This window comes from Anticarsia gemmatalis, chromosome 9 (assembly GCF_050436995.1).
Source record: "Anticarsia gemmatalis isolate Benzon Research Colony breed Stoneville strain chromosome 9, ilAntGemm2 primary, whole genome shotgun sequence".
Lineage (NCBI taxonomy): Eukaryota > Metazoa > Arthropoda > Insecta > Lepidoptera > Erebidae > Anticarsia > Anticarsia gemmatalis.
The window spans coordinates 970,375-998,197 of record NC_134753.1 but is presented as its reverse complement, the minus strand read 5'-3'; the positions used below and the strand labels follow the sequence as shown (position 1 = coordinate 998,197).

The window sequence follows — 27,823 nt, the reverse complement described above, 5'->3', positions numbered from 1 at the left end:
CTATTGTTGACAAAAAGCTTATTATATATTATTAATATAATTTATTTATTTTTTATCATTTTCAAACCCATTTTTTTTAGGAAATTAGTCCAATCATAGCAAATCAAATTAGTTGAAATCGGTAGGACTTGCATGATACGTTGTATGGATCTGGATGAAAGAAAATGGCAAGGATTAATGCCTAAGGACGATCTATGGTCTCTGCTTATTTCGCGGGGCATATATAGGGCGTGAACTTATGTTTGTATAAAGCTGGTCTTAGCCATAGTAGTTTTTCTTTACTTCTTACTTTGTATAAATATCATGTGCACCATTAAAACCCCTGTAAAAATATTTTAAATTACATTTTATACATAAATCAAAACATACAAATTTTCTTCACATTCAATGTTCTAAATTCAACCCTACATTTTCTCCGGCCCCCTAAACACCCCCCATATTTTTTTACCACCCCCTAAATATAAAAAATGCAATAATACCCAGTGAAAGGTCGCCCCGTAGTGGATATAAAAGAGACTTGCGCAGGCGCCGCGCCTCCGACTTGCCACCATGACACCGTACGCGCGATTGGTACGTTACATTTAATACATTTATTAAAAAGAAAATATATAAAAAAAATACGCAGATTGAAAAAGAAGAAAAAATATTTTTGGTAATTTTAGACAAATTTACAAAAAAGAAAAAAATATTTTGATAAACTTTTTTTTTATTTTTCAGTTTATTGCGTTTATTTTATAATATTTAAAGTGTATAATAATTATTATGATTACAAAATAAAAGTGTCAAAGTTAATTAATTTAAAATTACAAATCATAATTTATTCCAATTACCTTTTATGTGTTCATAAATTAATTAATTAACTCAATTCATAATTATGTCTAAATTATTTCAGTTAAGTGAAAGTTTATTTGTGTTCCGCAGTGCTGGCCCCTTTGTCATGCAACTATTGCAAATAAACAAGTGTTGTGATAAGAGTGAAAATGTACTTTTGTTAGTGCAAGTGTACGAGTGTATTTAGACTAGTTTATATTTAGACTAGTCTAAAGTGGTTGTCCTAGGAAATCTGGTTCTATAGTTTTTGTATTAAGAAATAGGTATTACGAGTGCTTTGGGAAGTGTAATATAATCGACCTGGTTCGAGTTTTAGACGTGACAATGTAACAAGAATACTGTATTTAATTACGACCTGCAACATTCGTTTTTCGCGGTTTGTTTTACTGCCTCTTCTTGTGACTTTTTGTGGATATTTTCGTTTAAAATATAGCTTAAATGACTGCCTTTACTTGTAATTTCTCGTGGATAGTTTTTGGGAAAAAATTTGCCAAATATTTACTTAAGAATACAGCCTTTGTGTTAAAAAGTGAGATAGTCTTATGATACTTTTTCGGATATTTTCATAAAAATTGTAGCCTGTTTTCGACTTATTCAGATAAATTAGCCGAGGATTTTCCATAAAAGTGACGCAACCAGACAGACAGACTTTCGTATGTATACGAATAAAGTATGAAGTACGGATATTTGATAATATTGAGCTATTATCCCACGGCTGGATAGTAATGAGTAAGGTTGCCCACAAGCTTCCGTTCTGATTGAAAAGTTATAAATGTATCAAGGTCAAGTGAAATATTAAATTGAATTACTTGATCGATAGCTTAAATTGTTGAATCATGTATATAAATAACTGTTTAGGTCAAGAGTTCAGTTTAACTGAAACCTTGATACTGAAAAGTTTCCTGAAACTAGAAAAAGTTACGTTAAATATGCAGTTCTAAATAAAGTTAAAGTTTTAATCAATAAAATTTTATTTAGCTTTATAATCTAGAGATTTGATCTATATTGTACGCGAAATATTATATAAAAAAATGTATGGTAAAAGTGGATTTGTATGTTTGTCCGCACGAGACTTGACAACTCAGGACACTTATTTTCGATTTTAAAAATCTAAGTTATTTTGATAATTACTGTCCTTATGCTGTGCACACGTCTTCTCCCTTAACAAGAGAGGGACTAAGGCCTAATTGGGTCCACTACATCAAGTTCGGGTTGGAACTAACACTAAGCAAATTATTTTCTTATCAATACAACCTAATAATCAACAACTTGCATTGCAATAAAGCTGTTTAAACATACCAATGGCGGGCGTGCGCAGTCATTGTACAGGCACACAGCAGTAGCTAAATGCTCTACCTATCGAGTATCGACAACCGGCTAGCTATCAAAAAATTTTGTATAATCAGCGCCTCTAGCGGACGTTGTAGAAACTATTTTTGGCATTCTAATGTCAAACTGGGGCGCTCATAGCCAGTTGTGCTCACCGTTCGGTAAACGATCTGTGGGTTAAGCAACCGTTGGTGCGGTCATTCTATAGATGGGTGACCGCATAGTGGGATTCGAATTGAGCGTGTCTTGGTTCGGAGGGTACGTAAAAAGTCGGTCCCGGTTGTCAATTAAGATAACAGTAGTTAAGCCTTTTGGGCGGTTTGAACTACTTTGACATTTGGTTGAACTTTTGTTGTTGAGGTTACTTTGTCAAACTGTCAATACTCGATGGTTTAAATTCTCGTGTATCGCGCTACAGTAGAACAACGACTTGTATCATAATAACCCATTGTTTAGTACAGCTTGTAAACTTTGATAGCAATTAACGTGGTTATAACATTGTTATGAAACAATGGTAGGTCACTGGTCTTTGAAATGTAAGCTATCTAGCTTTCATTGTTTGTTTATATTAGTTTGTTTCGTGGGGATCTATGTAACTAACGAAGTGGTTTTGATGAAATATTTAATAATGAAGCGCTGCATAGTCTTAAATTACTTTCAGCTAGTCATTATTCCAGTAAAAAGTGTGCAAATCATATCAATTTGAGTGGAATAGTAATCAAAATTTAGAAAAGATACAAACATACTCGTAGTTCTTTAACACTATTCAATTCTCCATTGCTGGTTTTAAGTCATCCATTCCATAGTTTTTTGGTTACACAGATACTATTGTAAAAGTTATGAAATGTATTTAATCATCTAATAATACGATTTTCAAACTTTATTTTAGCAACCTTCACTTCTTTTCTTGGGTACATTTCCATAAAATCAAAGTATATGTGTAAAGTTCCATCAATATGAAAATATCTCGTAAAATACCGTAAAAGGACAGCAGATTGAAAAGGCCTTTACTCCTAACCTTGACTGTAAACATCACGTGTTTCAGAACAATTGCATATAAGCTTCCGTGTATTGTACAGTGTTCATATATCAATGAAAATAACATACATTCCATGAGCTAATATCAACCTTAAATATAGCGGAGAGGGTTCAAATTGCTGTGATTTGTTCAGCCATCAATGAGAAATCATAGCTCAATCAGTTCCTTATCTTTCTAAAGGTTTTTAATTAGATATGCAATAATTTAATTGAGACTCGTAGCCGGCTAGCTTATTTTAACTTGAAAGATATTTGATTGCAGAAACTAGCAATAAATATGATTGATTTATTCATTTTGATAAGAAATTTTGATATTTAGCTTCTTTTTTCTCCATATCTGATCAAATTATGCCTTTTAATAATCGAAAAGTATTTCAAATACGTATCAAAATCAATCATCACAAATTATCGATTCCAAGGGCATATAATATTTGCACTACTGGTTTGTCTCGACAGTGGCAGTGAATGGACCGTGGCCTCTACGCGACTTTCCTACCTAGTCCCTTTGTCCACCGCTGTTATAATAGTGGTCCACCTTACAGGAAATAAAAAGTGAGAACAAGTTATGCGCTGATTTGTGAAGTGGAATGTACGTAGATTCAATGAAATCTGACGGTTTGAAGGTGACAGTGGTATTTTAATATGTATCGACTGTAATCAATTTATAGAATTGGACTTGCGATTGATAAGAGGGTTAGAGACTTGTCTATAGCTCTTTAATTAATGATTAAAGTTAAATCAATGGCTTACAAAAGTGTTCGAGATTAGCAGAGTATGAAAGAAGCAAAAATAAGTTATGTTTTGTGTCAAGTATATTTATATCTTTATCTTTCAAACTATGTTGGAGTCGGCTTCCAGTCTCAGTATTACCAATACCAGTATTTTACATGGTGCCTATCTTACCTCCATAACCCAGTTTCGTGTTACAACTGTACCTTGGTTATAACACGATACCCTACGGTACGACTGGTTGTCAGACTTTCGAGCTTCTGAGTACTGTCTAAGATCTTCGATCATACCAGCCGAAATGACAACGAAAACATCAAGTACTTTAAACAATAATTTCCATAGATTCCAAGTACAAGAGTGATAATGTCCACTCATCTTTTTTCGATAGACTTAATTTTCTAGGCTTTATCTCTTAATTTCCACATAATAACGTGTTTAAAACAGTGTAATTCCTTAATTAACCTTTCAAGTTTTTTATCACTTCACTACAAGTTGACTGACATTTGTATTTAATCAAAAACAATTTTAATTATGAACACAAAAAGCGTTATAACCCGCGAACAAAATAACTGGCCTTCAATTATATTTAGTAGTGCATGACATGCATGCAGACTTCGGTAATAAATAACAAATTGTAGCGAAACACACATTTGTCGAAATAAATCGTTATGTGAAATTGAATGACATGACATGACATGAGTTTAATAAACGCTACACAAAGTAATTGCTTGGTCCGATTTTTGAACTGTACTCATTCTTCAAGAACTATTTTTTTGTCTGTCTGTCTGTGTGTAAAACCTGCTAGATGGATTACACTGATATTTAGTATGGTCTTAGAATAGGTAGAATAAGTAAGAGTTGTGGCAATGAATAACAAATTGTAGCGAAACAACACACTTCGTACATCGGGTTCAATAAACTGTAGACTAGAGTTATTGTTTAGTCCGAAGTTTAAAATGTACTTGTACTTGAAGAGGTATAGGGTCATCGTAGTAGGAATTGCTGTCACCGGTTATCGTAGCATGACTGAAGAAGAAACAATTTATGAAGTAGGCACTTTTCCATTTTCAAGAACACAGGGCGATAATACTAATTCAACAATTAACGAATATTCGATGAAATCTCAAGTTCCTAAGAGAACTAAGCGTGTTTCTCCATTTTACATTTTCAAAATCCTTCTAAAATTATCATAATGTCCTACATTTCTTTAGACAAGAAACTGCTCTACTGTTTATTTTGAATAAAACCGCCTCTTAAAATTAAACAATATTGTATTTCGATATTAAAATGTACAACAATAATAATTTTGTACCTGTCACGCCCACAGCAGGCTACTTTCAGTGTTTGTTGTCAATTGCTAAATTATATGAAACGGCCGTATGTTTCTTGGACACTATTTACAATTTGACACCAGCATTGTTCTCTTGCAATGCTAGCATGAATTTATAAGACAGGATTATCAAGGAGCAATTTTTTTAAAACACATTTATATGGTCGTCCTATTAGGTGCCTTTACACATACGCTGTACTGTGAAACAACAAAGAAAAGAGCACACGCCATGCTCGTCCTTCAAGCCCGCGAAGAAAACGTGAGCGAAGAGCGCGCCGTCTTTCCCGTGCGTAATCCTGTACGCTCCTAATCACGCGCGAAAGAGCGTGTGTAAAGACACCTATTCTATCATCCACGAGAGGATATTTTTATATCCTAAATTTGTTGGACGATGTTTAATGCCTAGAAGATGTTGTTCGAGAGCATTTAATGCATAGAAAGAGCTCATTATAAGTGCTATACGTTTTATAATTATGTCTAGTTAGTTGCCGTGTAAATAACTACAATCAAAGCAAAAAGAATTTGTATTCATCCAATACAACACGTAGATAAATGCTTCATATTTATATACTCTCCAGGTGGCACTGACCAAGACATGTTCATGTTCCGTGAAATATCAAGCAATAGTCAATCAATGCGAAAGTATAGGTAGGTACTTTAAACTTTAAATCCTTGTAACCGTAGGCCTTATAAATCACACAAATACCTTAGACTGTTACAATGTAAGTTGCAACACAAGAGTTGCCGCAAGTAACGCCATCACGTGGACACTTGTATGTAAACTTAGATCAGTTGTGACAGACGGACAGACAATTTGGCACGTAAATCCATCAATGCGTGAACTTTCCACATTTTTGTTGTATGGTACAAGTTATAAGATACAGCGGGGAATAAAGAATCGCTACTTGAAACAGAATAATGTAATCTTACTATTAATGTACTTGAGACTGGCAATTGATAAGCCAGTGACTATTCATTGATATAATTAATTGATAGGCCTAAATTTTGACTAGACGAAGTCACAGCAAGTGATACAGAAAGCTAAGAAGAGATGTGACATAGCAGGTTATACCTATTAAGATTTAACAAGAAGGTTCTTAAGAGTTAGATACTGTCGCAACAGCGTCAAATCCAACAAAGAAATCAACTGCGTGACGGGATATTTTAATAAACTTGATACACTTGACATCAAGTCAAGTTGAAGAATCGTTGCCAAGCTATAAGTTCACGTTATTAAACAACCTCATTTTGCATCTAATCGCTGTATCTCACAACTTAGAACAATAACCAACAGTTATTCTAACCGAACACATTAAGGTGTAATATAACAATATTCAGAGTGGTCACATTGCGTTGTTCGCACTCGTTCGCAACCAGACGCAAGTAGACGCATGTGGACGCAATTGGACGCAAGGTTCTGTAATTGTGCCGCTAGGTATTTAATTGTCACGGCCTAGACTCGTTTTATTATGAAAGTTTATATTAAATGTTACATTTTGAATTGTATTATTTAAATTAGGCAGACCACCAATTCATGGCCATATAATATACTGCAAATGAGCCTATGCGGCCGAACCCCTCTCTCATTTGGAAGGTCCTTTCCCAACAGTGGGTAGCGAGCTAAAAAAAAAAAAGCTCAGCAGTTTCCTAACATAAAGCAATTATTATGATGTCTCTGGATTATTTATCGGATTCGAGGCAAGACTATATATAAAAACATAACAGGTCAAATCTTATAAATATAAAAACAAATAAGGTATACCTTTAATTTTCAATCGCGTTTAAGACCCGTTGTATTATAATACCAATAAGGTTTTTACTTAGCTTTCTTTATAAAATTGTATGGTTCTTTATTATGTGTACAAGTCGAAACAGTTTAAAGTAGAAAATCGTATTCGTTATTTCCGAAATAAAGGAGCTTTATTCAACAGACCATTGTCACAAACTTGTTTGTCATTGATATTCCAAATTTTGTACATCGTATACCTCTGCCAGCTGCGGAAGCCTTTCTGCTTAGTCGATGGACTATAATACTTGTCTCATCGCTACAAACAGTTTATTAACCTCATAGCCACGTTGTGTTTCAATATTGTGTTATATTACTTGTTCCCATCAATCAGTTTGCACAACGTCGGCACCAATACACTGTACACTGTTTTTATTTGTCGCTTGCACAATGTTAAACAATCGATACATTTTTATGTAGTAACTTGTGGTGAGGGATTGTGAAAAATTTGATTGGACTGATTATTGAAATTATGAGGAAGGCTGACTTCACCCACATAAGGGACGGATAGTCAAACGAGAAAGTGACAATAAGTACTGTCGAGAATTGGTTGAAAGAATGTTAAATTGTTTGGCATCCTGAGCAATACAGGCTTAATAAAATGATGACCAAGTGAGAACACATCTGCTGGCAAATTCGGATGAAGAAGGGGTCAAAAGGGTCACATTTTTCTCTTTGACAAATTTTATTCCATTAAACGCAGTGCAAGATTATAGGGATTGCGTTAATATTCCTTATATGGAACAAAAATATCTAGAAGTACAATAAAAAAAAAATGTTTTTGTTAATCAATTGAACATACCTAAATTTGTAGAGTTATCTTTCAAATAGATACATGATTTACTATATAATTATCACTTAAATATCTGTTCAGTCCTTCTTTCTTCCGCTTTATCTAAATAAATATTTGTTTTTGTGTGTGCAGGCTCTCTTGGCGTTAGTGGCGTGTGCGCACGCGCAGGACTACGAGGACCGCGCGCCGCGCTACATCGCCTCCGAGTCCAAGGTGCAGCCCACACCCGTGCCCATCCTTAAGCAGATCAACAGGTAACCATTATATTACATCTTTGATTTTTTTTAACAGGACAAACAAACGTGACCTTTTTAATGGCAGACTAAGTAGACACAAATTTTTTTAGGAATGTTTTTGTAATTTTCAATTCTGGGTTATAAAGAAATCCCTTAACATGAATTATTTAGTATTGGTTCAAAGCCTAGCATGTACATGAACACAATATGCAACATAGATCTTGCTTAATGAATTAAAAGATTTATTCTTTAAATTGGACTTAGCGTTTTTAAGTAATTGGAGAACACACATAAAAAAATTGCCACTGTTTAAAGAGCCCTTTCCTTTTTAAATTCGATATGTATTTAACTATAGGGTGTAATTATCTAGGATCTAGTTCTCCGGGTTTACATCTGCTGTAGTAACTGCAGAGTATTTAATGTTAAACCACTATAAACCATGTTAAATATCTCGTTTTGTACTTCTAGGCACAACGAGGATGGTTCATACACATATGGTTACGAAGCAGCTGACGGCTCGTTCAAGATCGAGACCAAGTCTCCCGCCGGTGAGGTCAAGGGCAAGTACGGATACAAGGACGACACTGGCAAGGTGAGGGTCATTCTCATATTGATATGATTAAAGCAATTAAGGATGGTTTTTGAGTCCCTGCTGTGAATAGTCTAGCATGTAGTTGTTGATCATCTGAGACTACATCTAACTGTTGATCACTCCTGGCGTTGGTAAACATGTCATTGTATTCTAGCAACTGTTGTCTCAAGACAATGATGAACAACTTTTTATGTCGAATGCACCAGAAACTTGATATTCTTAGTTTTTTTTAAGTTGTGTCACAAAGTACAACCAGACCCGAAACAACTATCTGTAGATAGCACAAATAATTGTTCCTTGTGGGAATCGAACCCACGACCTCCCGACGCAATGGTAGCGGCGACTTTAACCACTTTAATTATTTAACATTAATTAAGAAATATATGGTTTTTGTTTCACTTTTTAATCGATGTGATTTATATTCCAGGTACGTGTGATCGAGTATGGAGCGAACAAGTACGGTTTCCAGCCCGCCGGTGAAGGCATCACTGTCGCTCCCCCCACCCTCGTCGATGAGACCACCAGGGACCAGCCACCTAAACAACAGGTACAATACAATCAATCAATCAACAAAAAAAGGCCACTATCGTTCATGTAGTAGGGAGAGAACACAGCAATTAGTCGAAAAGACTTTAGTCTGAAATAAATAATTCTTCTAACTGTTGCACCGTCATAAGAATATATTAGATAATTTGTTTATAGGGTAGAATATATAATAAAGTTACTTACTATAAATGCATTACAGCCACCAGGAATTAAGCTAGCACTGCTTTTAATTAGCAAACAGGTGAAATAATTAGCAGGATAAGTTGCAATTATGACTAAAGAAAAACTCTACACAGAATCACTTTTCAATCAATACCTACACTGAGAAAGCCTTAATACAACTACTTATTTCACTCTCTCATCTAGAATTACATAATTACTTTTCTACTGATGAATCGACTATAACTCAATTGCTAATTTCATCATGCTCATCCAGGGTGGCCGCTCTCAATACCGCGCCCAAGACTACGACTACGAGGAACCAGCGCCGGCTCCCCGCCCCGCGCCCCGTCAGCAGCAGTACCGGCCCGCGCCTCAACCTCAGCCTCAATACAGGCCGGCGCCTCAGCCTCAACAGCAATACAGGCCGGCGCCTCAACCTCAGCAGCAGTACAGGCCGGCGCCGCAGCCGCAACAGCAATACAGACCTGCCGCTCAAGGACCTACTCCGCCTAAGGTGAGCCTTCTCTTCTTAGATTTCTGCTTTTCAAAGGCCTGATGTATTACTAGTGGTGGTCTCATGCTGATTGATTAGAGAGCAGTGTGAGTCTCGCCTGTGCCTGCATAAGAATGTCAAGCAATCGGAAGTAAAATGCATGTTTGCTTTGATCTTATTTGGATGTATGATCTAGATACTTAAGTTTTTTTAAATATTTCGTATTGTAAAAGAAAATATATGATGTTAGAATCGGTAAATTGATGCTAAAGTAATGGTATATTTTTGCCAAAATCTTGATTTCTAGTTAGATTGCGAGTTCTCCTAAGGTTATTGGAATTTGTAGGTATTTGTTTAAGTATAAAATGATTATAAGAATATTATTTTCTTCTCCAGCCCGCTTTCTTCGCCGGCGCCGCTCCCTCGCCAGTTAACGACAACTTCTTCAACCCCGAACCAGTGCAGCAACGACACACTCAGATCAAGCAGGCCAAGCAAGACTTCAGGCCCGCACCTTCCTTCCAGCAGTTCGCCAGCCCGAAGCCCCAGATTGAGTACCAGGACTACCAGGCTCCAGCACCTGCGAGGCAGCAAAACTTCCCCCAACAGAGGAACAACCAAGGATACTCCATGCTGGACCAACTCCTCAAGGAATATGCTCTCCCCAGCAACGGAGCAGCACCCCTCCACGACATCACCTTCGGATCCTATTAGTCTAAGAAAAAATCTCAAACTCATTTTGTAAATATGTAGATTATTTTTTTATGATTAAAAACAATTACTAAATTAGTTTTATCAAAGTTTACTTTTGATAAAATAAGATTTTTTTGTAGATTTTGTGTTTTGGTTTTCTAAAATTACTCTTCGAGAACCCTCATCCCCGTTTAAAAAGGCAAACATTGACAATTTTCTTACGCCAATATTGCTGATCAAAGATATTAAGAGTCCAATGCCATTAAAAGTAAATATATTAAACGAAATACATTAATTAGGAAAAACATAGGCAAATACTTGCGCTACATAGACTCATAGAGGTGCCTGTTTGCAAGTCAATGCAATAATTCGTAGAGTGATTTGATAAAAGTACAAGGCGGTTTTATTCTTTTCTGATACTAAATACTGTAGAATTCAAATTTGGTGCTCAGACTTGCGGGACGAGGTTGCATATTTTAATTTCAGTATTAAGAAAATACATTAAGCATAAATAGTGTCACTAATTCGAGTAATAATAAAGCATTCTCAATGAGCTGTTGATAAGTACTTACCTATTTATTGTGCTATATCTTCCTGTAATAATTACTCGTAAACTAAAAGTAATGGCTATAATTTTATCACTAAAATAAGAAGTTTAGTATGTTAACAAAAAAATTGGTATAGCTTGCTATCGCGACGACTGAACCTATCAAACAGACATACATAGCTTCATTTTAAACGTTACGCATTTTAGCGTGTTTATTGTTCTCTCTCCAAAAAAGTATTTATTATACGACACATAATGTTGTGTCATGAAAAAACATGCAAGGAATAAAGTTTAGAAAGTGTCTGTGTAAGTTGGTGTTCGGGATTTGTAGAAATAAAACAAAAATAATAAAGATCATTTTAATTCCATGATAACAAAAAGGCATTTAATCATTGTCCAGTCTTCTATTACCAACAGATCATGGCCGCAATAAATTCGGACATTTTCAGTTTACAATTTTGAAAAGCCGCTTCAAATTGGTAAATCGGAAAATGGTGACTTCATTTTATTCACATTGATATAGCATAATCGAGTCAGCATAACTTAATGATGCTATCGCTCAGGCAGGTTCCAAATATAGATAAGTAGTGGTAAATCAACTTTTAGGGACGTAAAAGCAATATGTAGAGATTTGCTGAAAGAAAAGTCTCAATAGTGGTTGAGCCACTAACCATTCTTAAGAAAGAAAGCAGTTGCATAGTTGTAGAAACCAGAGCGAAAATATCAGAACAAGTACCTCGATTCTCTATCACTATCGACTACCGACAACCGGGTAACTGTCGAAAACTTTTGTTCTACAATCGGTTTAGCTTCTCTAGGAGGAGGGCCTCATAGAAATTATATTTCTTTTGCAGTAAGTACATGTTAAATGTCAAACTCTCCATACTAAAATAATATTGTTTATATGTGTATCTAATGAGCAGTGATAGCCGAGTGGTATAAGTTGGCACCTCCCACGCAAGTGGTCGCAGGTTCGGACCCGAGGCAACACACCAATGACTTTTCGAAGTTATGTGTGTATTAGAAATAATTATCACATGCTCCAACGGTGAAGGAAAACATCGTGAGGAAACCTTGCATGCCTAAAATTTGTTTAATACATTTATTGAGGGCATGCAAAGTCTCCAACCCGCACTTGGCCAGCGTGGTGGACTCAAGGCCTGACCCCTCCCTCATTCGGGAGGAGACCCTTGCCCAGCATTGGGACATTAATGGGTTAAATTTATGTGTATCTAATATAAATATATTAAGTTAATTAAAACCGTTCATCATCAGTATCGTCATTTATAATTATTATCAGATTAATTACGTATAATCACTTTTAGGCCCCCGTTCCCCGGCAGGAACCGTATAATTTATGTGTACTAAACGCAAAATATGTCTACAATCTGCATGTGCACTTTATCCTACGTGTGAAGCTGAAATATTTAACGCTAACCAACCTACCGGTTTGGAATCCACCAGCAGTAGAGCTCATCAGCTCGGTATGCTCCGATTTCGAAGCAGTTGACGTAGCTTAGAGCAAGAAGACCCGACAAACTCCTACACCAACATTCTTCCAATCAATAATATCACAAGACCTTGATGCACATATCGGAAACCCATACATTACACAACACATTACATTATGAACAGAACACTATAGTTTCTGCAGTGTTTCTTATAACACATCTGGGACGTGGGATCGGCTCCCAGCATTATAACGCATGGGAATTATTTGCTCGTATGCGTTTTATTTCTCAAGAACATTGCGTAATTAAAGTATTGTTATGCATTACTTTTAGTTACAAGTGTCTGAGACAAGTGGAACGACTTGTTTTGTAAAATTTATGACATTTTGAAATTGTTGTTTGGTTGTTGTTGTCTTGTTAATGGAGAGAGTAAAATGTTTTATTAATTGAGACTATTATAGAGTTTTAAATTCTATTCGTTATATCTAATAACGGAGGAATTTAAGTTGATACTCTATGAAATTGATTAGGCGTGTATTTAAAGTGTTTGCACGTAATTAAAATGATTTATATAAGACAAGAATGATGCTTGCGGTTGCATCATCATTGGTATTGGGTATTGAGTATTGGTATTGGTATTGCTATGCCCTTCTGAATGGATGCTGGGCAATATAGGTTGCTAAAGATGACAAGAAGAGGCGTTAAGCCATGTCAAAGGGTAATTAAGGTGACGAGTTTAAACAACCGCAAAATATAATAATACCTTTTGGCGCTAAACATAGATTAGTTGCCTAACAACCATCTGGTAACGATGCATCGCATTTCTTAAGTGAATTTATTAAACGTGCAATTATTCTGCTAAGCGTCTGAGGAAAAGACAACTTAAATCTTAAATGGAGTATTCAGAGTATCCAAAACAACTGGTGATATTATTATATTGTCATGTATTTTATTTGTTTGAGGTTCCGTACCCGTAAGACTTAAACGGGACCCTATTACTGAGACATGGCTGCCGGTGTGTCTTTCACAGGCTGTATCTCATGAACCATGATAGTAAGACAGTTGAAATGTTGACAGATACCTAATGTATTTTTATCGACAACCGAATAAAAACCAATGTATAAAGGAGCTTTCATACAAGAAACGTTTTTATAACTAAGGTACGGAATCTTTCGTGCGCGAGTCAAAATCGCACTTAGCCGTTTTCAATAATTATACCATTATTTGCATACTTACCTAAAACAATATTGTCCAAATGAAACCTACTTTAAGCACCCTTAATTACCATGAGAAAACAGTGTCATTTATCAACAACTAATAATAATAGTCTTCAAGGATTTTTCCCAAATCTCAGCTACTCTCGAACAATGGACAACCTTCACGGCAACAACTGTTAGCACACAAAGGGTGGGCAGACGCTGGAAAATTGTCGCAACTTGCAAACTAACTGAAATATGAATATGTTACGATAGATGGTTAGAATAAATAGAATATCTGTGTTGGAGGTTGAAGGTTATGTAAGGGGCTCGTGACTAAGTAATAGCCGCGCGAATCAATTTCTCAAGTGAAGCTACGCATGCCGAGGACGGTCTGTGGATGGGTGACCATAAATATTACACATACCTAGTTCCTCCGTGTTTCGGATGGCACATTAAATTGTGTCGTGTAATTTTCAAAGATCTTTGACAGTCGTTAACAGTAGTCAGAAGCTTGAAAGTCTGACAGCCAGTCTCAGTAAATAAATATCGTGTTATGACCCAGATAACTGGGTTGTGAAGGTCTGATAGGCAGTCGCTTCATGTTTAATACTGTTTTTCAGCTGTATCCTGGTGAGACTGGAAGCCGACTCCAACATAGTTGGAAGAAAGGCTAGGCTGATGATGAGATGGTTTGAATTTCTGTTTTGTTGTTTGAGTTTGTGTGTTGAATCCCGAGTGAGATGAATATATAGAGGGGTATAATATATTATTATTCATTGTTAATTGAAAATAATTTAGATTCGTATAATTGATGTTTTTCTTAAAGGACAATCACGTATTGAACATAATCAGTGGACATTTATGACGATATATTTAAGTATTAGTGATTACATCAATATTTTCACTACCAGTCTAGTTTGGTAACGTGCCCGGTAAATGGCAGTAGGTTCGCCCCTTATTACATGGAACTAACATATCTAATGGTATTATGCGGGTGTATTTTATAGACATAGACATATATTTATTGCGTCATAAAACTGTGTACATTGGGTACCCTCTTAAATGTCTACTCTCTTGAATACACCTCTGTCTACACCTTCTGGAATAACAAGCTTGATATTATGTTTGTATGTATGTAAATAGTATTTGCTAAAGTGATATATTACGCGTGTACTTATGTTATGATTAAATAATTTAATTCAACAACATTTAAATTTTGTATACAGTTTTCATCGTAGGCGCCTACATCATACAAACACATGTAGTCATACAATGTCATACAATATGCCATAAACAATGCAATAATTGTTTGTTTGATAACATTTCAGTAACAACAAACAATTAGTCAGTTGTTTGTTTGTTTGTTTGTTTCAGAAAACTTTGTTAGTGTGCCGAGTCTGAAACTATGCCGATGCGGATTATGAGGTTTGATGCCCCAGGGTTGGGCTAATATTTTATTTGGCGTTTTATAAGAAACTAGCTTTCCGTCCGCAGCTTTGCCCGGTAGATTTTTACCCGTTTCGGTGGAATTTCCAAAAATCCTCTCTTACTGCCCTTACACTTCCTAATGAATCTTCATGCCAAATTTCAACTTTCTACGCTCAATAGTTTTGGCTGTGCATTGTCCATCAGTCAGTCACTGAGTAACGGAAGACAGAAGAGAGAACGTCCTAATTCTAATAGTATAAACGTTCTTTACAATATACCTTGAGAAAAACATAGGCATGAATTTATTGATGACACATTAAGGCAAAATAATGCACTCGGATAGTGGCAGTTAGATAAACAGTTAAACTAATATATCAACTCAAACACGAATACATAGTTTTAAAATTAACTATCTTACTTTTGCCAATAACTTTGTTCGCGAGAAGATAGCTTACATCAAATGGATATTTTTATTGTTTTATTAAATTTGCTGTCATTATCTAACAGATAATGTATCTAACACAAAGGCTACGAATCTGGACTAAATCGGTTCAATAGTTTCAGAGACCGCTGCACATAAACTAACAAAATAAAATAAAATGACTTTGGTTATAGCGACAGGCGTTTATAATCGCTGCATCATCAGTCAACATAGTTTCTACAAAACAAACAATCACGCTGTTTGTCTAAGAGAATGAGCAGAGATGTAAGCACATATTGCGTTAACGGATGTTACGCTACCATTTATATTGTTGCACATATACTTTTATAATGCTTTTTGTTTGTATGTTTGTTTGTAAAGACTTTTGTAGAAAACTTCTAAGTAAATGTATGTATGTAGAGATTTTGAAGTGCAAGAGTTGATAATATGATTTAAAGGAAGTCATTAATTTGATTATTTTTCAAATTTAACATAAAATATGTCATTAATTTAAAAGCAGTTTGGGAGAATCTTAATTTAAATTTAATCTTAAGCATAAAAATAGGTGTCAGTTTATGCGTTTCAAGCTGCAAAAGGAAACATTTAGTTCTCTTAAGATTTTACGTAAATTTGAAAGTTATTTCACTAAAGACATAACTTGAGCAACACAGAATGTAATCATTTTGTGGTTCAATTAGAATCAAATGAATTCCTGAATGCGGAAAATAGGGATAGTATTTAAAATTTTTTTGGGCATTTTTCATCTGAAATCAGTCCCTTAAGGATAATAGATATAAAGTAGCGTTAGTTAGTCGATATTATTGTAGAGTGGTTTAACTTTTCTTCGTTATTCGAGTGCCTATTTTTGGAACTATTTTGATCCGAAAGAGCGAAATCGCGGGCAAAATGAAGTGTTCAATTCAGAGACAATTTTCTCAGTGGCAGTTATTTTTGTCGTAGTGTTGATCTAGTTCATGTTTTATAGTTTAAGCACCGTGTCTAAGTGTGTCGTGTTATTGCAATAACCTTGAGTTTGTTGAATTAAGTTGGCTTTAAGTTTTATACCTGTTATAAAGAGAGATAGACTGTAATGTCGTTATTTTTAGAATTTATATGATGTATTCGTATCAACTCTTAATATAAAATAAAGCTTTCTTAGCTTGTTTAGCTCGAGTTTTTCTTTCAACTTCTGATGAAAATTATGGTTCTGAACATTACTACTTTCTTATGAAGATTTTTAGAATGGCGTTGTAAAATCAAACTACAAAATTAAGTTAAAATCGTTTTTTACCACAAAATGTACATAAAAAAAGAACTATTTACATTACATGAGTATTGCTATTCACTAAAATTAACTTGAATAAAAATAAATACCTCAATGCCTGGCCCTCTTGTCATCCATGGGGTGGGGGGAGCCCTCTTCGCCGAGGATCTGGACGTTTCTCACCTGCTTGCGAGGGGGGGCGGCCGTGGTCAGCTCCGTGGGGGGTGCCGCCGTCGGCATGAAGTCAGGACTGATGGCCAGTATCAGCATCTTCAACAACAAAGCCTCTCTTATTTCTGCTGGAAGAAATTCTGGCATCTCTTCGATATGGTTAGAAGAAGAGCCGGCTGTGTCATAAGGCCGGGTGTACAACCTCCTTCTCGGGATATATCTCTGACTCTCGTACTGGTTGTCGTACCCTTGGGTCTGATACTCCTGCCTGTACTGGTCGTACCGATAGTCGTATCTGTCATCTTCCTGGTATCTCTGCCGGTAGCGGTAGTCGTTCTCTGGCCGGTACAAAGGCGTCACCATGTGGTCCATCACAGCTTGCAGCCGATTCTGGCGGAGGATCAGAATGTGGAGCAAGCGTCGAAGGTCTCTGGTACTCACTGGAGAGGCGATGGCAGACATCTCATCTGCTGGACTGTATCTTGGCTGGAATAGAGGTTGCTGAGGTCTGTAAGGATTAACAAATCTTGCCTGATATCCTTGAAGCGGGACTCCTCTTTCGTCAACTGGTATCGGGATGATCCTGGTCACTGGAGTCACGTCGTATGGCTCGTTGGTTGATTCTGCGCTTTTCTGCTGAGATGGTATCGGTTCTTTTACATACTGAGGCTCCAACACTTTATTTTGATAGTCGTATTGGAGATAAGGACGTTGGTTTCCAATTGGTACGGGAGAACCTGGGTTATCCCTCAAATATTCACGGGTTCTGAAGTGGACGGCTGCTTGTGGTCTTCGATAAAGATGTTGCTGGTAGATACGATCATCTGGTTCTCTCTGAGGTTGGAAGTGGACAACAGGCACTGGGTTAGTAGTCACCACACTGTCTTGATCAAACACTCGGCCGGTACTCGCTTCAATAGTAGTTTCCTGCTCTTGTATTGGTACATCCTGGTACTGCTCTTGGATCTTCTGCCTGGCAGCCACTAAGGAATGTATAGGCACTAGTCTTGGACGAGGAGTTGTGGTCGTGAAGAGAGGACGAACAGTTCCCATAGATAGATGGCTTCCGTAAACATCAGTTGAATCATCACCCACTGATTGCTGTAGACTCACCATGCGAGGATTAGGACTGGTCCCGGTCAACTCACGACGAATCGTATTAGCTTTATTCGCATCGCTGTCCTGATTCTTCTCAGTAATATGTTCATAAACAGGCTTCACAGTCACAGGAATTTTCGTAGTCGTTTGTTTCGTAATTAAATCGTCTTTCACAGACGCCGACATCGGTTTCAAGATCTGAGTTCGCGTTTTCACATCGTCTATTTTCGGTTTATATAGATTTAGAATGTTACTGGTCGTTTCTTCAGGCTTTTGATTTTCGGTTGTAGTTTCAACGTGTGGTGCTCTTGTTGAACTTGCGTGAACTCTACGTCTTGGTATTGCTTGAATCACTGTTCCCCTTGTAGTATAAGACCCTCTGGTTGGATACACTACAGTAGCTAAAGGTCGTCTGGTTGTCGAAGACACTGTTTTATTCACCCTCACTATCATAGTCGGCGTACTAGGAGTCGTGGTAGTGGTCACCGGTACCGGAGTACTATCACTCGAAGAAGTATAAGTCACTCGTTTAATCTCCCCATCTTGATCGATATACCCAAAAGTGCCCTTCACATTACCCCGAACATCCCTATTCTCGATCTTAAACGTTCCATCGTCAGCTTCATAACCAATCGTATACGATCCATCTTCATTCAACCTTCGAATCTGCTTCACAATTTCGACTTTTTTCGGGTCAGCTGTTTCACTCGCTTTAAGAATTTCTTTTGTGGAATTCGTTGGAGATTCCGTAGTAGCATCTTTGGTGGAGTTGGTGGCGGAGGCTGTAGTGATGCACGCGATGATGAGGAGGACGATCATCTCGCCTGGGCTTCTGTCGGCATGTCGGCGGTACGGCTGCGCCGCGTCGCACACTCCCCTATATAAAAATATCGCCCCACTCGCCGCCTCCGTGCGAACATTACGCAAGCCTATTGTTGTCATTTCATTATCTGAAACGGAAAATCTTTTTCTACTCAACTTCACTCGTGGTGTATACTCTCGATTGTTTAATTGTCCAAATAGTTTTGTAAAACTGCTTCTATGTTGTCAGGTTGCCTTTTTAGGGCGGTATAGGTTCGTCGGTGTTATTTTAATTGTCCGATTGTTTGATGGTAGCCCGTTGTATGTATAGTAGGTATGTTCTCACGGTAGTCAAAGTCAAATTGGTAATAACTGTTAGTTTTTAGGTCACGTCAATGTTAATTACAGCTGCAGTACAATATTGAAGAGCTTATAAGTTCATTGTTTGTTTTCCTGGTCGTTTTGGTGCAAGGTCTTGTAACATGAGAAAATGAAGCGGATCCAATAATTCACGGATAAACGGCTGTTCAATTCCACAAAGTTTTCGATTTAATTTTAAACAAAGAGCAATCTATTGTTATTTTTTTGCATAATCTTCAATTACTGTAATAAGTCTTGAATTGTAACTCATTTGTTTAATTTACACCTTTTAACAGTAAGTTCTAAGCTGCATAAATAATGTATACGAAAAGTAGACTGATTAATACTATTGCTTTCTTTAAAAACAATGACTGCAAAAAGTACAAAAGTAAAACCGACATACATACCTAAAGATTTCAGGAGCAGATACTGTCTTCAAACATGAGTGATTGATAAATATCGTTGAAAAGTATAATTATTTCAAAACCTTTTACTATATTCACCTTGCTTTGAGTACTTAGTTTAGTTTGCTTTAGACAGGTGGAGGTCGGTACAGTACTGTATTTAGATAGGTTGTATGCTGGGAACCTTTTAAGTAAGTGTTGTTTTCAAACAAGCAAGTTATAGGATATATAGGCACATTAAGGCTTTTAAACTACAGAGAAAAATCTGCTTTTTTATCTCTTGAACTTAAAGTTTTCAAATAATGTGATAAACTATATTATTTGTAGTCTCTGTCTCTATTATTATTAAAAAGTAGTTAATGCAATTAAAATTTTAATCTGCGAGGCAGTGTTATAAAATGGAATCTTTACAAGTATGATTATAAGGAATGCGAATGATATCAACACTGCTCGAAAATTGTACAAAACTATCTTTCGAGCGACTACGTAAAGCGAATTTACGTGTGATAAGACTAGCCAATTATTGAATACAAGATTTACACTATCTCTGGAATAAGTTTCAACATAAGCTCTACAATAATTTTTGCGTTAAAGACTAACAAACGAACACACATCCTCCAAATAAACATTTGTATTGTCTTATAATTGAGGAGGAGGAGCTCGTGGCTTAGTTAACAACAGCCGCGCGGATCGATCTCTGAGGTTAAGCCATGCTTGCCGAGGTTGATTTGTGGATGGGTGACCATCTTATACATATCGAGTTCCTCCGTGTTTCGGAAGGCACGTTAAATTGTGGGTCCCGGCTGTCAATTTCGAAGATCTTTGACAGTCGTTAACAGTAGTCAGAAGCTTGAAAGTCTGACAACCAGTCTAACCGAAGGGTATCGTGTTATCCCAGGTAACTGGGTTGCGGAGGTCAGATAGGCAGTCGCTCCATGTAAAAACACTGGTATTCAGCTGCATCCGGTGAGACTGGAAGCCGACTCCAACATAGCTTGGAAGAAAGGCTAAGCTGATATATTGTCTTATAATTATTGTATCATTTTTAATGATCTTACCATAAGTCAGGGGGAAAATTAGAAAAAAAGCTTTTTTTCTTTATTAGTAGAGGACCTCGAAGCCATAAGAAACGTAGTATTTTCGGAGTATATTCTCGCAAAAACCACAAAATTGACAAACATCGCCTCCCATATAAGTACAACATAAATTAACTAATTTCATATTTGAAATCCCTTCACCATAAGACGTGGTTTACAATCCGTTTCGTGGGAGTTTTACAGACCTATGACACAAATGCCATTGTTAATACATATTTATAATGTACTTTAAATAATTGTAATGGCTTTTTAATGAGAATTTCGATTTCATTAGCATTTTTGGCATTAATATGGAAATAATTTTGTGCAATTGAAATCAGGGAAAGTAGATTTTTAGTGATTTTTGTACTAAGAGTGTCTTTTTCTTGTGACAACTCCTTCACAATGAAATACTTTAGTTTGTGGACTTACAGAAACAACGTACTAACATTAAGTTAGTACAACTAGAATAAAACTAATTTGCAGATCATGCAAATACTTTAGGAATTTAAGAATATTGTTTCACGAGGGAATCACAGTCATGACTCACCCGTGCAATAGTCACGGCATAGTGACCGCAACACCGCGTGTAGTAGGTTTGAATCCTAACCAACACATCACTCCGAAAGTTGTAATCACCAACATAACTAATTGCAAATCGTTTAGGTGCAAGTTATTTTTTTGTCAAGGACTCATTTGTTGATTTATTGGTATCAGAAGACGAAAAAGAGTAAATAAAATCTTGTAAAAAATATGAAGCTTTGGTTTGCGTCGTTATGCACAAAGTTTCGTTCCCATACTAACGCCATCTAGTAGCTAATAGATAAACTTTTGTATATTGTGAAGTGAATGTGCAATACAATGAAATACTTTGTTGCTATTTTAGCTAGCTGTTAGCTATGAAGTTTTTTAGCTATTGTGCAGAGGGCGCTTGTTCGTGATTTATCGCGCTGATTAAGAAAAGTAGGCAAGCAAAACACTTGCTCTAACCGTGAAAGTGTCATGATTCCTGCATGTCTGAAAGTTCTTTAGCACATTTCTTGTGGGCATACTTGTAGACATGCAAAGTCCCCAACTCACACTTGTTTATTGTCACTGACTCAATTTACCTAACCCCTCCCTCGTTTGGGAGGAGACCTTTGCCCAGCAGTGAGACTATCATGGGTTAAATAAACAAAAAAGAAATATACTAATAAAAAAAGACTTGTCACTCTGACGACTAATTCTGAAAACCTTTTTCCCATAGGGGTGGGCAGAGAGTGACCTCTTTCTCTTACTGGCTAATCGTTCCATATGATAGTGGGGTCAGCCTTCCTTACACTCTTCCTCCACTTCGCCCTATCCTTGACGTCGTCTCCCTCAACCTCACATGCCTTCATGTCTCGCCGCAACACTTCTGTCCACGTGGTCTTGGGTCTCCCTCTTGGTCTTTTTAAGGGAACGGACATCTCTAGTACCCTGTAGCCAACGTAATCGAAAAGAAAGACTAAAATTTATAATTTGACTGCCTCCGTCACGCAGTGATTTAGGTCACCACGCCAACACCACTGCGTCGGGAGGTCGTGGGTTCGATTCCCACACGGAACAATTATTTGTGAGATCCACAAATATTTTTTTCGGGTCTGGTTGTGCCTCATGTCCGTTGTTTATATGTTTGTAAAAGTCCCCGCGACACAAGAGCAATTCTTAGTGCGGGAATTAAATACCAAATAACCGGAAAATGTAATTATACAAGAAAATGAAAAGAAAGTGAATGTACTTGTTCATTAATTTTCTTATTTACAGTCTCTTGATAAAATATGCGGAAATTTATTACAATTCTGTCTGTGTAGTTGTTCACTTGTAAATTATTGGTAGTTTAGTTATAGCACTTACAAAAATTATTAGTCGTTTGAATAATAGCGCGATCTAAAGCGCCATTTCCTGCAATTTGAACTAAATAGATTCAAGTAAAATAAGTTCTAAAGGAACATGCTAGGTGTGTTGATCAGTTTATATACATATATTTAAATTACATATACAGACAGTGGTAGAAAATTCAAGTCAGAAGCAGTTCCTCCTCCGAAAGACAAAACTAGAGATATATTGGAAAAGTTATTGTAGATTTTTGATGTTGGTTCGAGCATTTGCCTAAAAACGTATTTATTTGCACATTTATAATGCAACCACTAAGTGTAAGAACGCACCTAGTCACTGAAAACTGAACACCTATTGTGTTTGCAGACCTGAAAACATTGGGAGCAAACATTGTCATTATTCATGTTTTTAAATTAAATAAAAAGATCTTCAGGGCAAACAATTGCCTAATTAATTCTTTATTTAACGTATTATTTAAATAAATATACCGACGCGTGTATATTGAGATTTTCGATTGTTATTCGATAATAATACTACGATTTTTATTCCATAGATTTGAGTTTCTATTGTCACGTTTCCTGTTATTTGCTAGGTGAAAAAAATTCGCTCCTTTATCGAATAATAGGTAAATGATTTCATCTCATTATAATTTCCATTCATTCTATGGCTATTTACTTTGATAACAAAAGGTTTTTGTTCTCAGGAAAGGTAGGTTTGTAGATCATAAAGAATTAGGTGGTCTTATTTATATAAAGACATTTGATGTGTGTGTCTGGTAGCAATAAACTCAAGATCTCCTGAAAGGAATGTCCTGCAATTTATATAATTGTGTCAAGGTTCGGGTTTGCTACACACACATAATATTAGGTTCCCCTCGTTCGGTTCGGCAATATTTATAAAAAAACCGACCCACTTGTTCGGCTTGTGCCCATCGGGTTCATCTACACATATTCGGTGTTGCCGCTTGGCTATTATATTCAGTTCGACATCAATCGGCCTAGCCGGGCGACAATACCGATTATGTGTAGATGGATACTCGGGTCAAATGCTATCAACCAAAAAATATTTTTTAAATCAAATTGTGACTAGGACCCTCAAGCACTACCCGATCGGCGCAAACCGAACAATTGCAGTAATTGCTTCGATTCAGTTTTGTTGTTCGATAAACACTGCTACACCGAATGTGCCGAACCGAATGTGCGGGCCGAACCGAATGTTTCGAACCGAATGTGCCGAACAGTATGTGCCGAACCGGATATGTGTGTATTAAGCCTAACTGAAGTGTCCAAGTTATTTTATGAATTCCATTGCAGTGAATAATATTGCAAATGTTATACTTAATAGAACAAGTTATAAAATAACTTATGTGTTATGTGCTAAGTTAACGTTAAGCACTAATTAAGTTATATTGCAACTTTGTATATTATTAGTTACTTAATGGTATCTATGGTTATGTATTTAGGCCTAGGTTTATGGGTTGTTATAGTACAAGTTATTTATTTGGAATGCGGGTAAGTAGTTTTTAGGCTTGAGTTCGTTAGGTCATTGTGAAACTTTCTATGGTCTGACAACTTCGTAGTGAGTTTTGGTATGTACAATTTATCAATGATTTAGAATTATTCAGATTATTAATAACTAGCTGACCCGTGCGGCTCCGCTCGCGTGAATTTCGTACTGTTGCTTATTCGTTTGAGCACGCGAATTGCGAAGCACTCGATACACATAAAAATGCTAACAACTCTTTTGTCATCTAATGGTTATATACGAAAGGGACCCGAAGGGCACACAATGTGACACAGGCTCAGGCAGGCCTGATTTCCTGTGGTTACCTTCTTTTCCGCTCTCGTCTGTATCCGTACCAGTTTACAGTGTAAAATATAATACCTTATTATAGACTGACCATTGCTTACCCGTCTGGATTCAGAATATTATAATAGGTACAGACAGACCTATCTGCGCCGGAGCTCTTCACACGCGTAATAATGTTTACTTGCGATGATACGTCCGAAACCGCGTAACCCGTAATTATTTTTTACTAGCTGACCCGCGCAACTTCGCTTGTGTCACATAAGAGAGAATGGGTCAAAATTTTCCCCGTTTTTGTAACATTTTTCACTGGTACTCTGTTCCTATTGGTAGTAGCGTGATGATATATAGCCTATAACCTTCCTCGATAAATGGACTATCTAACACTGAAAGAATTTTTCAAATAGGACCAGTAGTTCCTGAGATTAGCGCGTTCAAACAAACAAACAAACAAACAAACAAACAAACAAACAAACAAACAAACTCTTCAGCTTTATAATATTAGTATAGATATATCATCCGTTGTTTATTTTTTAAAACTTACCACGTAGTCCGTTTCATAGCTATACAATTTATTTCCTTAATGCAACCAATTAATTTGGTTATGTGTTTCGAACAACAACGCCATCTGTTAGTTGCGGCGAACAACAAACGAAATTACTCGGTTGCCATCTAGGATATCCCGACCGCACCGGACCCACGTAAACCATTATTTTTGTGTAATATATCATACAACATTTATGTTTAAAAATCTTATAAATGTATAGCATGTTTCAAAGGTATTTTTTTACAATAAAGCCATCAAAACAAATTAATTAGAAAAAACATGCTTTGTTGCGAGATATAACGCCATCTATTGGTTAGTGCGAACAACAGGTATCGATACGGCAGGCGCCGCGTTAACTTTATGCGAATGTTGTGAAATGGATTGTAACGCCATCTATGGTCTCTATAGGGAAACGCAGGTTCAAACGATTTCTACGTATATTTTTCAATTTTCTAATTTTTTTTGAAATTTTATGCTATAAAAAGTATCCTAGAAACTGCTCCACTACTTAATCTATGCATATACCAAATTTCAGTGCATTCTATCCGGTAGTTTTTACGTGATAGCGTCACATACAGACGGAGGACAGACAGACAGACAGACAGAAAAGAAAATTATAAATTGCAGATTCGGTATCAGTATCCGTTACTAAACATCCCCCATTGGTTTTTTTTTAAATATATTCAATGTACAGAATTGACCTCTCTACAGATTTATTATAAGTATAGATATAGATTCTATGGCCGGGTTGGTAGTGTATCCGACAGATCACTGTCAGCTGGATAAGCCCATAGCTCGGACTGATGTTTAATTGTGAAGTACCAGGCCGTCTCTACTAACACTCTTATTAGTACGGTTGGTTTCTTTTATATGTAGTAGCAGTTATTTATACCTAGTTATTGATTTCTACAGTCTTTCTGTATATAATTGTTTATTGACTTATTGCTACTACTTAATTCTTAATTAAGATTGTCTTACTCCTGCGTTTTTTTGCCACACTATTATCCAAATCCTAATTGGAAAGAGATTACTGTAACTAATTCAAGTGTATTTTAAATTATTGCAGGGGTTCTATCAATTAAAAACACACAATGTTACAAAAAATATAATTTATTATTAAAACAAAAATATTACAAATTAAACATTTGTAAGTTTTATTTTTACAATAGGCGCGTGAGACAGTCACGCGGGACACGTCATACCGACATGCGCCATGCCATACAAATATTTATACTTAACTACACTACAATTACATTAAAGTACTGATTAGACACAGCGATTATGTACACGTCTGTCCGTCCATAAACACTACATAAACATACACACTCGCACTTGACGCTATCGACCAGTCGAACACTTGTACCTTGTATATGGCCTAACATCTGAGACTGGACTGACTGGTCGATAGACATTAACTAGCTCAGCTAATTACATTACGGACTAAAACTGGATGCCGTGCCCTCTGAGGAACGCGTCGATCTGTCCCGAGGACGCTGACTCTCCGCGAGGAGCCACGTAGTAGAACTGCGCTGGAGCGGCTTGGTTCTGGGGAGCCACGGCTAGCCTCTGAGCCTGAGCTCTCGCGGCCGCGCGGTCTCTTTGCAACTGACTCTGCTGTAACTGCTGTTGTTGAGCGAACAACTGCTGCGAGTTCTGGAACTGGTTCTCAGCCTGCTGCCTCTGGTATACCGCTTGTGGGTTCTGGAGCTGATGCCTGTATAGAGGTGCAGCGGGAGCGGACGATGAAGGAATCTGAGGTAGCTGAGGAGACGCCACGAACGGTCTAGGAGAAGGCAGCTGTGGAGACGCAACGAAGGGCTGCAGTCTCTGGTTCAAGTTCAACTCTCCCTTAGTCTGAGGTAGTGTCTGGAACAGCTGGGTGTTGTACTGGCCGCTTGAAGGATCGTACACGAGCTCAGTGGAGTACAGAGGATTGCCGCTTGGGGCTGGGGCAGCTTGGAGAGTCGCCTTGGTGGGGTTGGGAGCAGCAGCTGTGGTCGTGGACTGCAGCTGGTTCTCACGGTGGAACTTCGCGAATTCAGCAGCGAAATCGATAGCACCCGGCCTGATTGTCGTTCCGATGGCTGGAGCGGGAGATGGCGAGTATTTGGGCGCTGGGCTGTACTGAATCTGAGGTTGGGGCTTAGCAGTTACTTGTACGAGCTGCGGCCTGAAGGTAGTGGCTGGAGGAAGAGTTCTTGGTGTTGTAACCTGCACTGGGCGAGGGGTGATGGCAATGGGCTGTGGCTGGTAGGCTGGTCTCCTAGGCGGAAGTGTAGGGCGCTGGACAACTCGTTGCCTGATGTGCTGGAGAGGCTCTTCTTCGGCTTCATCTTCATCAGCGTCGCGGAAGTCGTTTTGGAAGAAGGTCGTGGGTGGTCTAGGTGTGGTCGGTCTGGGAGCTGGTCGAGTGGGGTAGTTGGGTTCGGGATCGTCTCTCTCCGCGGAGTCAGGGGCGGCAGGTTCCTGGTCTTCGTCATCAGGCTTGTTGGGGTCGCAGGGGTTGCCAGAGACGTAGGTGAACTCTCGTTTGTTGCCGTCAGGGTCGATGTAGCCGTACTTGCCGCGGACAACGCAGTCGGTGCCTCTGGTCTCCTCCTTGAAGGATCCGTCGGCCGCTTCGTAACCGAAGGTGAAGCTGCCATCATCATTGACCTGAAATCAAATGACGACCATTTAATGAGTGGTTGTTATTCTAGACTTGCCATTGAAAAATATATTTTGTGCGGTCGTTTTTTGTCATTTGTTTATGAATAACTTGTCGGTCTAAGATTAAGCCATATGTCCCGTAAGAAATTCTGAAATATAAAATAAATGCTTTTTCTGATATTATCG

At 37.3% G+C, this 27,823-nt stretch overlaps 3 protein-coding genes across 3 annotated transcripts in view; 1 reads left to right on the top strand and 2 right to left on the bottom strand.

Annotated features, from left to right (window-relative positions):
• Window positions 1–462: 462 nt before the first annotated feature.
• Cpr97Ea (cuticular protein 97Ea) lies at window positions 463–10,699 on the top strand. The gene is made up of 6 exons (XM_076118341.1): window positions 463–570; window positions 7,969–8,090; window positions 8,541–8,664; window positions 9,092–9,211; window positions 9,647–9,886; window positions 10,262–10,699. Exons 1-6 carry the CDS (start codon window positions 550–552, stop codon window positions 10,577–10,579), a joined length of 945 nt encoding a protein of 314 aa, XP_075974456.1. The 5' UTR covers window positions 463–549; the 3' UTR covers window positions 10,580–10,699.
• A 6,174-nt stretch (window positions 10,700–16,873) lies between these two features.
• On the bottom strand, window positions 16,874–19,006 carry LOC142975587 (uncharacterized). Its single transcript, XM_076118526.1, has one exon. It carries the CDS (start codon window positions 18,954–18,956, stop codon window positions 16,980–16,982), a length of 1,977 nt encoding a protein of 658 aa, XP_075974641.1. The 5' UTR covers window positions 18,957–19,006; the 3' UTR covers window positions 16,874–16,979.
• Window positions 19,007–26,080: 7,074 nt separating this feature from the next.
• LOC142975400 (uncharacterized) overlaps window positions 26,081–27,823 on the bottom strand; it is a 53,950-nt gene continuing 52,207 nt past the window's right edge. Inside the window, exon 4 of the mRNA XM_076118213.1 lies at window positions 26,081–27,643. Within this exon, the coding sequence (XP_075974328.1) occupies window positions 26,429–27,643 (1,215 nt within the window). The 3' untranslated portion in view covers window positions 26,081–26,428. The remainder of the gene's footprint in view (window positions 27,644–27,823) is intronic.

Bases quoted from the DNA above. Each gene is read 5' to 3' on its own strand.
- Cpr97Ea (XM_076118341.1), top strand. From the start codon at position 550: ATGACACCGTACGCGCGATTG. The intron at 8,665-9,091 runs GTGAGGGTCATT...TTTATATTCCAG, and splicing joins ACAAGGACGACACTGGCAAG to GTACGTGTGATCGAGTATGG. The intron at 9,212-9,646 runs GTACAATACAAT...ATGCTCATCCAG, and splicing joins ACCAGCCACCTAAACAACAG to GGTGGCCGCTCTCAATACCG.
- LOC142975587 (XM_076118526.1), bottom strand. From the start codon at position 18,956: ATGATCGTCCTCCTCATCATCGCGTGCATCACTACAGCCTCCGCCACC.